Source organism: Osmerus mordax, chromosome 2, assembly GCF_038355195.1.
Source record: "Osmerus mordax isolate fOsmMor3 chromosome 2, fOsmMor3.pri, whole genome shotgun sequence".
In the NCBI taxonomy this organism is placed as follows: Eukaryota; Metazoa; Chordata; class Actinopteri; order Osmeriformes; family Osmeridae; genus Osmerus; species Osmerus mordax.
In genome coordinates this window covers 16017169-16034207 of record NC_090051.1, presented here as the reverse complement: position 1 = coordinate 16034207, position 17039 = coordinate 16017169, and the positions used below count along the sequence as shown (strand labels likewise).

Here is a 17039-nt window from a genome sequence, read left to right as displayed (position 1 = left end):
TGGTAGTTCATATAAAGGTCAGCATGAGAAGGTGACATTGGGAGCCATGCCTCAGAGCCTCTGATCTGCAACACCAGCTCTACCCATCTGCCTCTCTGTCTCACACACCCTCCTCACTCTCTTTCTCTATCTCTTTCTCCTTTTCACCGCTCTTGTTCAGGATTTTCTGAAATATATTGAACCGTTTTCAAACATATTTCAACATGTAATACAAGAGGCATGAAACAAATGAACTGTTAACCTTAACCAAACAATGTTGATTAATATACATGATTGATGATCAACAGATCTATCAGCCATTAGTTCAAAACAATCTTTCATGGATAAATTGAGTGTAGATAGGCGTAGTCTAGCTAAAAAGGATGAGATCTGTCATTTAATTTTGAACTAACACTTAATCCTTACTCCCTTCTTGATAAAAATGTCCTGAGCAAGTATAATGAACCTGGGAATGAAACGCCCTTTCATTCAGTCAAAATCTGGGAATTTTACTAACGTGATTATGAATATGTAGGTAGAACCAGCATAAGGGCCCTGAAGGGAGGAGTTGGGTAATGCACATGAAATCCTTTTTTCTCTGTAGTCAAGGGGGTTCACTCCTGTGTTCATTTCTGTCTCGTTACCAAGGGCTTTGAGATGCTGTTAAGTAGATCATCCATCATGGCCCAGGAATGGAGTCTAAAAGGTTAAAGAAATGGATTCTCTTGGAATAGAAAAAAATACCAGTGAGGTATCGCATACTGTAGGCTTAGTGGAAATTTGCCTGTGAATTAATGACCAGTATTTATCATTTCAGAAGTGGGCAGAAGTGGGCACAGGCATAGGTTGGGTGGGGTTTGTCGAAGTCTGTTTTATTTGCATTTGTTTGAGCTGAACCTGGCTAAATCTATAAGCAATGCATTAGCCTACCCCAAGTCAGAGCTGTGTAGACATATGGAAGAATCTGCAAAACAGAAAATCTATTGTATAATCTATAGAGAAGGGGAGGAGAATTGCTTTGTGCCTTGACAAGTGCCTTATTGGCTTAAGTGCTTTCTTGGGGTGCAGTGGGGATCAACATTTTTAAGCTGAAAATGAATTACCACAAGCTGTGTGTGAGCCTGCTGAGGATGAAAAAGACTGTGTGTGTGTGTGTGTGTGTGTAAGTATGTGTCTACATGTGTGTGCATGCTTCTATGAGGGCTGCTTTGAAGTACAGAGACATACTGTATGCAGATTTGCCAGTTTCTCCTGCAGTTCCCTAGCATTATGCTCACAGGCAGGCCTACTGAGAACCCAGCTGGGTGATTTATCACAGAAACCTTCTTGATTAAGGGAAATTAAAGCAGGATGCTTTTGGCTTGCTAATTTCTCAGATAACAAGTTCAAGCTGTTCGCCTGAAGGAATATTTTTGTTGGGATGAGCCGTGAGGGAAAACAATAAGGCCAATTAGGCCAGGGGATTGTGCCCAATCAGTGAATTGATACAGTAGTTCTCCATGAGTTTTTTTGTGGGCTGCAGATCTTTGAATCCTGCAATATCTGGCAATTGTAATACACTTGGTGCCATACTTTGTTGGTTGGTCACCCAACCCTGTGTAAAGTTTAGGATAATAAGTAGGATCTTTGCAGGCAGACGTATTCCTTTCTGTATGGTAGATGGGTATGCACATCTGAGCTCCATAGCTACGTAAGCTGAGGCACATCGAGCAGTCGACATTCGAGCCAGTGACACCTCCATGAGGAAGCCATTCGAGACCTGACCTCCGAGACGGATGGGGGAGGGGTGTTGTGAGCCACTCTCTGAGTGAAGCGGGGCTTGTGTTGGGGAACACAGCCGTGTCATGCCGCCTTCACTGTCAGCCTCATAGCAGAGAACGCCTCAGATAGATGTAGTCGTGTGCTTTGGGGTCATTGTGTCCTGCTGTTCAACCTTATAGGTCTAATTATACAACACCTGTGGGAGCGACAGACAGCTACAGCAAGCAGATGACTCACAGAAAAACAACAGAACATTTCAACAGCGCCAAATGATTCGAATGGATACGTTTGTCCTCATGAAGTATATAAACTTTGTGGGAAAGCAGCAGATAAGCATAATTATTAGAAAATAGATAGGCGGCGGCGCTCCTCCTGCTCCTGGGTGGGTTTCATTTGTCGATTGTTTTGAACGAGAGCGTCTCGACTAGCTATGCAGTCTCAGGTTGCCTAGGAATTGTGCTCCTGTGCTGTCAATCCTCCAAGATAGGCATCAGGTTTGGCGTGGCAGGGCGCTACCCGGCATGTCACCATCTCCGATCCCCGGTGGGGTTTCTATGACAACGTCTGGCCGTTGAGACACTCCCGCCTCAAGCACTGCGCAGGCTTCCACCAGTCTCCGTTGAAGCAGCGGCAGATGGTGCAGTCGTCCACCTTCACTTCAATGCCGGCTGGGATGATCGTCGTTCCGGCGAAACAATTTGGACCTGCCGCATGGGAGGAAGGCAAAGAAAGGAGGGAGGGGAGGAGGAGGAGAGAAAAACGGGGAGAGGGGAGAGAATACACAGAAAGAGAAGGAGGAATGAATGTGCGGCCCCCCCAAGAGGTTATCCGTTAGAGAGGGATGGTGGAGAGAGGCAGAGAGCCCAGGAGAGTTGGAAGTCAGAACAGACGCACAGATCTTTTCACGGGTATGCACCGATGGGCTTGTTTTTGCAACACTAAAGCGCTTTTGTTAGCCTCCCCTCTCCCTCGACGTGGAGCGCTTTGCATCCTAATGTGCCACAAGCAGAGCAGTGGAGAGCAGAGGAGGCTGGCTAGATGCAGGCCCTGGCAGTTGCAGGCTTGGCAGAACGCTAAGGTTGGAACACAGAGAAAGCTGCTTTGAGCCGCAGCAGGGAGGAGAGTGTTAATCACTCTCGTCTGCATGACAAGGCCTTTCGCCTCCTCCGAAAGCCATGGCTTTTAGCGCACAGCTTTCTCGACACCTGACCAACTTTTAATAACAAATTCTGATAAAAAAGGATCGATCGATGTCCTCCTTGAAACACTGTTCCCAGATGACTCGGCTCGTGTTTCTTGGTTGAAGGAATTGATGTTTATTTTGTATCAAATGATGTTCATTTTCTTTATGACGTGTCTTTGAAACAGCTGACACATTGTATATGATTGACAATCAGATGTCTTTATCCAGATGCGGGATGCCTAATTAACGTAGGCTAATCCTAACGCCAACATCTATCTGCAATTAAGGTTCCCTGAATTACTACTGGTTTCTGCTCCTGGCCTTGAGCGAATACCACTTTATTTCCATCTAAGTACAGGGAAGTATGCCGCTGCCAAGAACTGGCTTTAGTTTTAATCATTTGAATTAAGCAATCAGCGGCTAAATTGGTGTGACGGTGACATTGGATTGCTCTCCTAAATGCAAATCTATAAAACCTGTGTGATTCAAGCTTTGAGTAAGGAGGATTTAGTATGGGATCTGCCTGTCTAAGCTGGGGGAAAACACATTGACCTTGACTTACTTTCCTCCGATAATGACTAATATTGAAAATCCAGCAGGCAAGGGAATTATTTCCAAAGCTTGCTACAGAAAGACGTAAAGTGCAGTATAAGGGTACAAACGGCAATAGTGAGGTTAAGACACGTTTGTGTAATTAAAACTAGCTTGTCTGGGGGCTTAAGCAACCATTAATCATACTTTCAACCTGGGCTCAGGTTTTGACCCCAAATTGGCATGATCAGAGACAGGTATGTGCCAAAAACACACGCCCTCACCGGCTACTGTACACTACACAGTAACAACCAAAATCTTGTGAAACCAAAGTGTTTGGTTTTCAAAAGATGACAGAGCATTGCTCTTCCTGCCCTCAACAATAGTGGAACTGAAGCCTGAAGTATGTAGATGTTACGTGTCATAACATGCTTTCTACCCACCTAATGAATATGTGCTGCCATAAACGCTTAGGAGAACGAGTCACCTGGTAACTGTACCATGACAACATCCCTTAGATCTGCACTGAGAGGATACATGGGGTCTAGTTCTATTGTTCCTCCTCAGGACAGCAGACAAACATGGCATTGGGCAAGTGGGCAAGCACTGGCGCAGCCAGGTTTGATTGTTTATGGCCCGATAGATCTGAGTGCCTTGGGGCCACAAGGACAACGTTTCCACCACCTGTCACCTTGGCAGGCTCACGGACAACAGGCTGGGCTGATCGTCCATTCAGCCAGTGAAAGTCCTACGATAGGTGGGTCTTTTTGTGACCCCCCCCCCCCCCCCACCATAAACCTGTAAACATACCGTGTACATGTGTGTCTGCGTATGTCTATACCATGTGTCTGCCATCTCAAAATGTGTGGGTGTGTGTGTTTGACAGTGACATGAATTGTATAAAGGGCCATATCTCCACAGCCCATGTTGATGCTACTTGTCCATCACCCACTGTCAGCTCTGATAACTGTTACCTGACTCCAGCTGTCTCTGTGGCATTATATGACAGTCTTCCAGGGCATCACAGGGAAAGAGGAATCAGAAGTGACACCCCGATGAAATATTGAGACAGTGGGTTCCCTAGTGTGCATGCATGAGCAGAGTAATATAAATAAATGTGCATAACAGGACCACTAATCAACATCAGACTTTTCTTGATTACATATGTTCCTGAAGAATCCATGGGGAGCCCAGTCTGATGTCTTTATCTAGCGACAGAAGCCGATGTGCGCCTGCTGATGAATTTAAGAGCTCCATCTCCATGACTGTGTGTGCGTCCAATCAGATGGGCCTTGCAGGCCTGAACATCTGCCTACTAAAAAAGCATGGCTGTGTCCTGAAGGTATTACATGAGGGGATTGGTCCTCCCCCGGTCAGCCAGAAAGGAGTGTTAAACACTCCTCCACCACCCTGCTCCAAGCCATTATCTGCCCGGGCTGGCTTGACTTCCCTGTGGGGCCCAAGACGACAGGCTCCCCTGAAATGCCACTGCCGCAAGGCCGTCACCATATCCTGTCTGCCTAGATTAGCTCTTATTTCTCCTTTAGGCTGGCTTATGTGTGTGTGTGGTGTATGTGTGTGTGTCTGTCTGTGTATGATGTAGTGAGAGGGGCATGCACTTGTGGTTGTGTATGTTTTGTAAGTGTGTGTTTGTGTGCGTACTGTGGATGGACATGACTAGAGTCTGGCTTGAACACCTTACAGCTCCCTAAAATCTTCACTGTGCTTATCAAATATACTGTGGGTCAAATTCTGCCACAAGGTGAAAAACAGCTAACATACTTTTAAGAAGATTATCATTTTAGTTGCTCCCAGAGGGTAAGTATATCTCTAAATATGTAATAATGTATCTACAGTATTTACTTTCCACTTAGCCTGGCAGTATCTCCATGTGAAATGTACACACATTACATTAGACATTAGTGCCCCCTTTGTTTGACAGAGCTTTGATCACATGATCACCATTCCTATACATCGATAACACAATGACACATAACACAATGGAATTAAATTATTTTGGTAAATTCTGTAACTGGGTTTCCCCCTAGTTGTGAGTTGTGTCCAGATCAATCCCTGTTGGTGAGGTCACCCAGGGGTAAGGCTCAATCCTCAGTATGGGGCTGTTAAAGGGATATCCCAGCACCTAACTGGCCAATGAGCTATTGGAATCCTTTAATTCAAATTTGGGGATTGGTTGTGTCTGACAAGGACATCAGGACCAAGGAAGATGAAGGACTCTCTAGGGGCCTATTATTCCCTCCCATCACAACCTTAATCAATGGGTCAATGTTTATTCTGCTTAGCGTGTCATCTATAATTAAAGGCAATTCTTATCATTACTGGCAAAGATGCCCACGGTAATGATTTTGACTCACAAAACATAAATGATATGATGAATCTCTGTTGACAAGAACACGAAAACACAAACTTTGCCACAGGTATGCACTTGTTTTGGTGTGTGGGTGTTCGTGTGTGTGTTTTTAAGAGAGAGAGCGAGCAAGGCTTACCATTTTTACAGATGGGGCAACACTGCTCAGGCTCGTACACGGGGTTGACACACTCGGGGACGGCGCAGTCCGACACCACACAGTGCACCTCGTTATTTGGTTCGCAGCGGCACCATTCACAGGGGGACGGCTGGGGACAGAGCCAAAGAGCCACGTGTAAGTTAGACGACTTGGTGACTCCAATCTTAGTACCTCTCGGTTCCAACTGTGTAAAAGGCCAAAGGTTTGTTAGTGTATGTAGTGTGAAATGTTAGTCCTCAGTTTATCTGAAAAATCGTGTCTGTAACAATTTTTTTCGCTGACTTCTTTTCTTATTGACAGTGTATGAATTTTCAAAATATAGTAAGATGAATTACTAATACGTAGTTACTTCCACATATTATATACATCCTCCACTGTGGAAGTGAGTGACGGAAATATTTTTTGTCAAAACAACCCTTTATGAATACCATTTTCACATTGAAGATGCAGTGCACACTGTATGTAAATATATTGTCTAGAACTATTGGGAAAAACAACATTTGCACTTTTGGTCTAGTGTCAAGATAATATATTTGCCATATAACTATGTACATTTATGGAGGAAGAACATTCACGTTTACCATGTCAAAAAAAGGCAGTTCATGAACTGATATCGTCTCAATTGTCACTGACATATTACTGTATTTCACGACCCAGAAGGTTCGGTAAAGGAACTGCAATTCCTAACAAGTCATTAGAACACATGGAAGCAGTAAAACTTAAGACTAGAGTTCACTTAGATGACACTTTTAGTTGGCATGTGCATGTTGATATCTTGTGTTCCCGTCTACAGCAGAGATTGTATTTCCTACGTAGACTGAGGGTATATGGGGTGAACAAAAGCATTATGGTTTTATTTTACCAGGCAGTGCTGGAGAGTTTAATCAGATATGGGATGTCATCCTGGTATGGCAACCTCACTGCAAAACTGAAAAGTAAACTCGCTCGTCTGGTGCACACGGCCATGAAGGTCATTGGAAAAAGCAGCTACCAGACCTTGCAGTCTATTTATGAACAATCTGTTCTTAGTCAAGCCCAGAGAATAGCAAGGGACTCTTCTCACATTCTCCATTCAGAGTATGACCTCCTACCCTCAGGGAGGCGATATAGAGTCCCTTACTGCAAACTCAACCGTTTTAAGAACTAATTTGTTCCAACTTCCATAAAATTTCTCAATGCTGCTTGAGGATGAAATCTATGTAATAATTTGTATAGTGCCTTTATTACGGTGATCTTTTAGCATGTATTATTATGAGGTGTATGTCTGTGTTATGTTATGGGATATGTGCAATACTGCTATGTAACAGTATTGTTGATAATGTTTGGCTGAGGATGTATTGTTTGTTGTTATTGTGACTGTCAAGGCATTCATGACGCACCACAGAGACCAAGACAAATTAGCGGGACAATAAAGTTCATCGTATCGTAGATGTTTCTCCTTTCATCCGCTCCATAGTTTGCTTGAGTCAAAGAGGCTCCAGCCATTGTTTCTTCTTTGCGTTCTGCCTCAGTGACAGTGTAGCTGACAAAGCTTGACGCTTACACTCATAAAAGACCAGACGTGTACCTCTTCCCCTGTATTTGTTTGTGCCCTTGAGTGGTTTGATTGTTATATCGTTTCATATATGCTTCAAAACATGTGCCCATGGAAGACAGAGTACTGGTCATAGACACACCATGGCCCCTTCTATACTGAAACAGACTCCTATTAGCAGTGTTTAACATCCCTACAGCCTTGTGCTCTTTCCCTGACCTGTTTGCCCGAAGTGTGCCAATTAAACAGCAAGATGTTGACTCATGCATATGGAGAAAGGCTACAGCTTGCCTGGAAGAGCCAGTCTGCTGTCGGGGATGGGGAGGGAGGGGGTGTCAATAATGGTACAGAGGGGGTGAGGGGGGTGCCCTCACAGCAGTTAGGGTGTTTAAGCTAAAGTACAGCTATGGTGTAATTACCATAGAGAATGGCCTGCACACTAATTATTCCTCTATCTGTTCCACCAATAAGAATGTCTAGCCTCAGAGCTAGGGCTTGGGAACAACTTAGCCATGAAAATGGCCCCTAATTGCACAAAGCTGAGTGGGAACAAACAGGCGTGTTGTGTTGCTATTCAGGAGAGAGTCAAACAACCACTTTGCAATGTTTGCTCTTGCATGTTGGATTTGTTTGTGCTACTTCAAAGCTGGACACCAAACATTGGTATTTACATACAATGTTGGAAGGCCGTAGAGTCCTTTGCTTAGCTGAGTGATGCATATGTGTCGATGAAGAAAATTTTAAATGGCGTTAGAATGTTGAGGTTATGGAAGTTAATGAGGAATGGGAAGCAAAAATGACTTCAAATGTGTACCCAGATGTGACCAACATGCTATTGATTGTTATCATTGCTGATCTACTCGACCAAGAACATGTGGTTTCCTGCATTGTAAAAGCCCTATTGCATGTGATATATGCTTTTAAAATGTTAATGGATGCAGTGGATGTGGCTGACTCAGTTCCTGATCTATTCCTGATCTTCAGCCAAGTCCGTGGACAAGTTGATGACTCCAAAACATCCAGTTAAAACATTGACATGCTTCAGCTGAAATCTATTTATAGTAATGCTATAGTAGACTTGACTATTTTTCAGAAAATAAATAAGGCACAAAGTGACTGATGCTGCTCTACTCCCTGGGGGGACATTAGGGATGGATGGCTGCATTTGATAAGCAGTCATTTCCTTTCTTCAACATTTTTGTTGGGTCGTTGCTAAGATAAAACAAAATTCACAATGATGAGCATGTATATATTAATACACAATAGCCTGTGTATATTACACAATGTTTGGTTGGGTTGTTAAAGCGTATACAGCTGAAATGTCTGATCAGTAGGAAGCTTAATCTACTACATGTATTCTCAAATACGTTGCCAGACTCCCATCAATGTATTTACCCGAGAGGTGCTTTTAACACAAACGTTTGTGTGAAGCCAAAAGACTGAAGTAGATTCATGCCTTTTGTGTTGACGGACAAAAGAAAATAGACCACAAACACCATATTTAGCCATGCTGGCGGCTATGTATGCATTTCTGAACTAGTTCCCCATTGTTCGTTTCCAACCCACTGAGGTGCAAGGGAACGGACCATCATCACCCTCTGCAGAGACCTCATCTAGCCTGCGACCGCTGCAGTGGCAGGGGTCCAGAGAGGCAGACAAACAACCGCAGGGAAGGGGAGGAGGGGTGGTGTTGGGGAACATGCATGATGCAGAAAAAGTGGATGCCAGTGATGGATAGAAAGTCACTGAATGCACGCTGTTCTTTGCCCACATCAAAAAACACCTTTGCGGTGTCGGGTAGTGTAGACAACACAGTAGGAGAGGGGAGGGGAAGCAGATGCTAAATGCCCAAAGCAATGTTTGGCTTTTTTTTAATCTGACTTCCCATGACTTTAAGTTATGGGAAAGTATACCTGTCCTTCACTGTTTCAAACCTCCAGTTGTGTTTGGCCTACTTGTTTGCTCTCAATCAGTTTGTCAGATGAAAACTACTTTTTTTTTACCTCAGGCAAATTGGATTGGAAAATCAATTTGAGTGACTCATTTTAGCTTCTTTTTATAGCAATTTGCTTTCAAAGGTGTCACTGTTGAAGAGCATACTCACTAATTACTGTGGCAGAGAAGAGGTGGTTCTGTAAGTGTGTGTGCATGTGTGTGTGCAGGTGTGTGTATGTGTTTGACGGAGTGAGAGGGGAATACTATTGTGGTTGTGTGTTTGTAAGTTTGAAAGTGTGTGTGTGTGTGTGTGTGTGTGCTCAGTATGTGAGCAAATGAGAGAGCTTTCACCTACACACTTTATATAATGGCATAATATTTTTTATTTGTTTGAAATAATAAATAAATATAAAGATTGTAAATGGTTTGCTATCAGAAACAGACACATCAAAGATGCTCTGGACAGAGATTGCATTGATGTGTCCTCCTCCTCCCTCTCAGTCATTAACCCTTCCCCGTCTCCACATGCCTTCCCTGGGGATCTCAGGGGCACGGATGGGATCGATCTGAGTTCACATCCCAGCCCTAGCCTGTCCGCCTGGGATCTGAACTCACCCTATATCTCCTGGTTCTTGATTGGAGCTGTGCTGAGGCCAGGGGCACGCCGGCAGTGATGTCTGGTGAACTGGTCCCTTCCTCGGCGGGCGGGGAACCCTGTAGGTGAAACACCTACCGAGGGTGAGTGGCATAGCTCTCTTATAGGGCAGGTATAGTATACAACACAGCAGCACAGTCCCACTACTTCTGCTACATCACTCCATGATTCTACCTCTAAGTCTCCAGAACAACCCCACTTCGCTAAGAAAAATCTTTATGGGAAACTGGGCACATGGACAGAAGAGATATAATGAATGGAATTACTACAAAAATGACATGAAATCTATGGAATTTAACTTCCGGAGACTCCCTACAGGTGATCCTTAAATGACTCGTCACATTGATCATGACATGATCAATGCGATTTCACATGGACCACATTATCCCAACCAGACGACTGTGCAAGGGGCCGAGTTAGATCTTCAACCTTTAATATGACAGTCCTGCCTTGGCGCGCTGGTCTCAGAGATGCTGATCTGGGTTGGACTCTTCCCCCACCCGCTGCCCTGAATAAACGTGGACCTCAGCGTGAAGCTCCAGGGCTCCCAGTCAAGGAAATGCCAAGTCGGCCCATACCAAAGGTTAGCCTGTCGGCATCTCTTAATTGGGACGTATATCAGAAGAACTGACGCCCTCTGATCTCCTCCAACACTCCTGGAGGCCGATCTTCAGTCCATAACTCAAAGCAATGGCTCAAAGGCCAGGACATGCCATAATGACTTGTGTCACAAGCCATCAGCGACTACAGCAATAGTCAGTAGGAAATGCTACTGCAAGGCATACTCATATTTTTGACTGGTTATTTAGCTAACTTTCTGAGGGTGGCCATCTCCCACAAAGGGTTCCTCTCCCTTTGTCCACACTGTTATTTCTCGGTTCGAAAATCAATAGGAACAAATGAATGTTTTTTTTCAAGTGGCATGAAACGTCCTTCTCTCCCATGGCCACCACTCAAGGTTAGTGGGGATGTGAGGGGGAGATGCACTATTGATGGACTTGATCTCACATCAAACTGGCAGGCTAACGTGTCCACAGGCTCCCTCTCAGGAGAATGTGGACGTGCATCCCAAAGCAGGGCTAAAATACCTGCTGCCGTCCAGCACGCAGTCACCAATTGCGTTGGATTAACTACACTACATAGGTTCAAAGGGTTGATTCCACAGACCCAAGGCAACTTCCCTTAAGTCTGCCCATGTTAATACCTAATGCATGGCTCTTGTTGGAGATGAAAAAGCCTTGTAAACAATGCTGCTCGGGAATCAGTGGCATGTGTGTCACGTCATGTGATTAAGAGGCAGAATTGATTGGTCGCCATTCATGTACACATGCAACTTGACAATGTGAATTATAGGACCTGGTTTTTCTAAGAAACTAAAAGCATTAACCATACCCTCAGCACAGTGCTGATTTACTGTGATCTTTACTTAAACGTTTACTTGGATTAAAATGTAAAATAACCCTTCCTTTTATGCTTGGACCAATAGAACATGATGAGATTTTTAAAGCAATCAAATGAGCACTACTAGCCAACTGCATGATTTAAGCAGCACCATTTGGGCATTAACGATTATAGGCTTGGATCCTGATGAAGCAATAGGTGGCACTGGCAACTTCAGACATTAAAGATAACCTTAATGCACAAATCAGTCTTTATGGCATTAAATGCACGCCATACAGTATGTCTTTAATAAGGACAATAAAGAAGATATTGTGTTCGTCTGCAGTTTAGGATATCTTTGTAGGCTTTCTCGCAAATGTCAAATTATATACTCCTCATGCCTCACGCTGTATATTACATACTACTATACATTATCTAAGCAGATGTTGGATGTTTAAATGTAGGTACATTTGGCAGTATGTGTAAACCTCCCCCAATATGCTTGACCAGAATGCTGATGTCCTGGTTTCTTACAACTCTATGACTGATTGTCCTTTTCTCCACACTGGATCAAATTAATGAAGTGAATCTTATCTATGCTTGTTGAGTTGCATGAGATGTTAGTTAGATGAGATTATTCGTATCTGATATTGGAGCTTTATGATTCTTCGTGTGGAACAATGATGAGAGAGGTCCTCCTAGGTTCACCAAACAACAGAAGTACCAGATGACATGAATCTACATCTCTACTGTGTGTTCTATGTGGGCTTCCCATACCAAAGCATGACTGATTGCCATGAAAATGACTGCTATCAGCTACATTCGCCCATGTGACTGACATGCATGTTCATGCTAAACTCACACCTCCAACTTAACTTTATATTTCTATTATTTTTCCAAGAGGAATCTACTTGGGGTCCCCCATCGTGCTTGTTAATGAGAGACAAAGCTAACCACCTGGAATGATTATGGATATCGTGTTAACACTAATCAAGCATATCCTACAACCAAGTGTGACAGTGGAGACTCTAGTGTGTGATTTCGTTTTATTGTTGTAGTTTAGCTTTTCACTTAGTTTCCATGGATGGATTTCGGCACACAGGCGCATAGGCCATGATGAGTGCAAACTGTTGATGTAGCCTACCCCTTTGCTTGTACCTTGAAACATGGCGCAAATAGGCCTTGCAAATGAGCGTATTTTTACTTTCTTACCTTGAATTCTTCCAAGATTTTGTAGGTTTTTCCCCGGTATTCGCAAAAGTTTTTGACCTCTTTGCATTCGGGGCAGCATCCATTGTGCTCCACCTTTGTGCACTTGGGATGTATTTTGGGGCACTCCGGCTGGTCACACACGGGTCCGTCCTCAGTGCAAACGCACGGACAGTTTGAATGTCCCGGGAAGAACCGTTCCCCAAGTTTGTACACAAAACCGCTGTCATCCACACAGCCTTTACCCCGGTAGTCGTCAAAAATGATGTTGTCGTTTACAGTCCGCTCGGCCTCGTCCGCGGGATAATCCTCGGGACTGACGGACGCCGGCGACACGGTGACAGCGTTCAGAGCGAGAAGGACAAAACAGATCGCTGGAAAGAAAGGGCCCATCCTTCGCCGCGGTATTCCTATTGCAGTGGAGAAGAGGAGTCTAAGATGAATTGACTTTCCTTTTTCCCATTTTGAGCTGTAGCCTATGGAGGAAGAGAAGGCTGTGTTTGGCATGTGCTGAATGAATACGCTGCAATGTGCATGCAGGTGGATGATCAGTGATATACCGTACATTTTTATATTTAGACACCTTAAATATGTTGGTGAAGGAAATCAAAGTAACTATCAGTGAAGGTAGAACTACTATCACATCAGTGTGTGTGCGCGTGTGATGTGTGTGCGTATATTCGCGCAAATGTTGATGGAACGACAAGAGGTAGAGGGAGAGACTAAGTGATCACTGCAATTCTGAAACAAATTATACCGACGACTGTGTATTATTCCTAAGGTTTTTTATTTATTGTTTAACAACTTTAAATAGCCTGCTTGTGTATTGCGAATGGGCAGTTTTCAAACAGGTATTTATGCCGCGTATCTTGTCAAAATGTATCTTAACTCCATTCTTATGAATTAGGGTCAATGTTGATCTCCACGGTTTTTGTTAACTGCGGAGAGGGCGTTAATCCAAACGCATCGGCCCTTGCGATATGAGAAATGAGCCATCACTGAAGCAGAATCCAATTGCTGCATTTAGACCAATCTCTTAACCAAAACTGTCGAGACACTTACTGCATTGACAAAGTGGTTCTGTTATGCTCTCAGATAATTCGAGTTAAGACTCCAATTTTCAAATACATTTAAACAAACACGGTTGGAAAACAAACAAGGGTGAGGTTTTCCATGTGGATTTGTCAAGTGTACATGATTTGGAGGAGGTGTATTACGGACTCACCGCGCTCCACTGTATGATTCCAGTTAGTTAGATTCGGGATCAACAGAACCCAACATTCGGTGGAGCAGATAAAACACAGTTTGCAACTCAGATAAAAGTCTGGGTAAGATCAAACGACTCCGAAATATTGGATAATCCCGTTAAGAGGGTAATGTTCTTAAAACCAATTAAACATCAGACCTTTGTGGGTACCGATGCTCGTTTGCAGCACCAGCGTTGCGAAATCCATACATAAATGGGTCTGATACATGATTATTCCATGCCCGACTCCAAAAATAACGTCATTAAAGTCAACAAGGAAGCGATGGTTGGAAACATCTATATAAAAAAAGATGATTAAGCAAATTTTCCGTCCGTTTTTGCCAATCAGAATAATTTAAATAGCCTACTTCCAAATGCTTCGGGTTCAGTAACAACACGGTTCGATCTTGGTGCGTATATCCAAAGCTTGCAAGGCTAAAGAAACCTTACAATTCCAAAGGTGCAACTTTAAGTGCCAGACATTTTGAATGAAGAGCAATTAAATCCTACCATTTTTAATGGCATACAAAGCATCTTTAGTCCATTATTGTTCCTTAAGCAGTAAAAAACAGCTTGTCGATACCAGTATCTCCATCAAACATGGCTTATTGACAGTTAGTTGAATATGCTGAAGTGAAACCCGTTGAAATCCGACCACAAGAAACGCAGTGAGGATAAGAGTGCAGCGGCGTTTCGCATCATCATTGTGCGAGAGAAGACACTCTCCGACTTCAGCACCATGGACAGCGGTGTCTTCAGTACTGCTGCTGCTCAGTCGCGCGTCCCACTAAGCACGGCGGAAGCTGAAGTTTCTTCAACCCATTTCAATGAACAGGAAGGCAAACGCGACCATTGAAGGTTACTTGACATTTGAAATATCTCGTTTAAACTTAATTTGGACAAATAAATGTAACGCACAATGTGCCATACAAAGGCAACCCATGCAGTGTGTGGCGTTAAAAATATCGTGGCCATGGTTGTGTGAGCAAGTAGTCACTCGCAACAGAGAAATGCTGAACAGTGTGACTTTTGGTCATTTGAGTAAACTGTAGGCCTACCCAAAATTATATTCACATTTCAGCACACTGGCCTATATCTGCCTTTCAAATAATTGCCCGTAGGGGCCACTGCCTGCCTGCATTCGCGTCAAAATAGTGACGATTGAGACGGAGCATACATAATCAGTTATTATAGATATTAGTAATTGAATATGCGATCATAGGAGCCCTGGGACCTGCGTTTATGGCTTAGTCTTCTTATCTATTTTTCTAGATCATTTGTGAGTGAATTATTCGTAAGAATGTCGTGCAATATATGCTTTAGGTTTGTCGATCACTTACATCGCTGCAACAGGTTGTCACTAAGAAATTCAACAAACGTACACAATTCTCAAATTTCTGCCAATGATCCAGAATTAGTTTAAGTAGGCTATATTTGACAGTGACAGTGCTCTTATCAACTCTCATAATCTATACTTCATCTTGTTCAAGGACATATTGTATGTTATCTCAATGAACACATGACATTTGCATAGGGAAGCATGGAGCATGGAGTTTGGTATTTGATATTTGGTAGTCCAATTTTCTAGAAAAAAATAAGTAGTGCAAAATTCCATATGGCAGTTTAAATTAACTAAAGGGTCATGCCTTGGAAAATCCATAGAGAGCCCAACTTTGCAGCGCCCAATTGACAAGCATCACATATGTGAATTGGAGCAGAGACACTATATGATTTCAACACTGTAAGCCATGTGCAGTATAAAACACAAAGAGATAGCAGGTGGCCAGAGAGACTGTACATTGTTGTAAAATGAGAACACAGAAATTACCTTTCTAAGGATTTGTCCACATCCAGGCTCTCTCTCCTGCATGTATGTGAAAACACAGATGCCCCAATGGAAATTGCTAAATGACAACAATACTTACTAACTTACTAACCCTAACCCTAACCCTCATACTTTACTTCACCCAGGACTGTTCAACCTCTCTGGAAATCTACAATGTAAAATGGAACTCCAACCCACAATTCAGCTTGTCAAACAGCCACTAGAACTAGGTGTGATGGAAACCTACAGGCTTGGAACAGAGTTTAAACAGCTCTACTCTACACAGTCACAATAAGTACGATACTCTATTCATTGAAATTATGAATGTACTGTGCAGATGTATCCGTAGACGCCTTGTTATTCCTTGAAATGTTTTCATGTTACAAGGGAGTGTAAACAGCAGCAGGCTCTGCAGTGCCTGTCAGGTCTGTTCAGCTTCAGCCATGTCCGAGCCCTGGGTGGATGACATCCCTGTTCTGTAATGGAGCCGTGTTTTCTCACTTTTTTTTAAAATAGCAATGTGTTAGCAGTTCCCCATAGCCATGTTGCACTAATTGGCTCCTAACCCTCCAGCTCCCCCCTTTCAAAGGTTTCCCGAGAAGGGGTGAGTCCAAGCAGTACATGTAGGTCACATATCTCATTACGAGGGATCATACCAGCTGAGTGTGCTCTTAAGTCAATCAGGCTGCAAGGCAACGCCATGGCTCGGAGGCAGGCGGATTTTTGGAGGTGACACAAAACTGATATGCAGATTCTGCCATGACTGCAGTCACAACAAAATCATTTAGAAGTGCTTGATTCGTTTGGGGTGCTTTCATAGCCATGGTGATAAGCAATAGGAGCAAGAATGACGGTGTCAGCTTCAGCAAAAGAATGTCTGAGTACAAGGACAACGTTTTGCTGCTCAAGTCATTTTTACACTCAAATGTAACTTGAATTTGTTGGAATTTGAATCGCTTTCCCATCAGAATCGCTTATTTAACCGAACGATTCATTTCTATGGCCCACAAGTTTCAGTTTGCATGACAAGATAATATCCAAGATGTCCCTCTCCTCTAACTCCACTTTCACAAGGAGGTTTATCAGTTACTTAGTCCTCGAGCAGGAGCAACAGTAAAATCGTTATTTTTTTCCCCCCAACTCCTGGGCGCCTTTCGTGTTAACCTGGGAAGATCTTAACAAGACCCAGCAAGCCTTGTGTGGTTTCAGAACACGATTTCCCTCCTCAGAACTGAAGGACACGCATGCGTTCGCATGCCACTATGCTTAGTTA

General features: G+C 43.4%; 1 protein-coding gene across 1 annotated transcript; it reads right to left on the bottom strand.

Moving 5' to 3' along the window:
- Nucleotides 1–2292: 2292 nt before the first annotated feature.
- Nucleotides 2293–13088, bottom strand: vwc2l (von Willebrand factor C domain containing 2 like). The gene is made up of 3 exons (XM_067228213.1): nucleotides 12699–13088; nucleotides 5962–6091; nucleotides 2293–2444 (listed from the first exon to the last, which is right to left on the bottom strand). The coding sequence occupies exons 1-3, from the start codon at nucleotides 13086–13088 to the stop codon at nucleotides 2293–2295; spliced, it is 672 nt and encodes a 223-aa protein (XP_067084314.1).
- Nucleotides 13089–17039: the final 3951 nt, after the last annotated feature.

Coding starts and splice junctions, on each gene's coding strand:
- vwc2l (XM_067228213.1), bottom strand. CDS start 13,088: ATGGGCCCTTTCTTTCCAGCGATCTGTTTTGTCCTTCTCGCTCTGAAC. Junction 6,092..12,698: donor AAATCTTGGAAGAATTCAAG/GTAAGAAAGTAA, acceptor CTCTGTCCCCAG/CCGTCCCCCTGTGAATGGTG. Junction 2,445..5,961: donor TTGCCCCATCTGTAAAAATG/GTAAGCCTTGCT, acceptor CCCATGCGGCAG/GTCCAAATTGTTTCGCCGGA.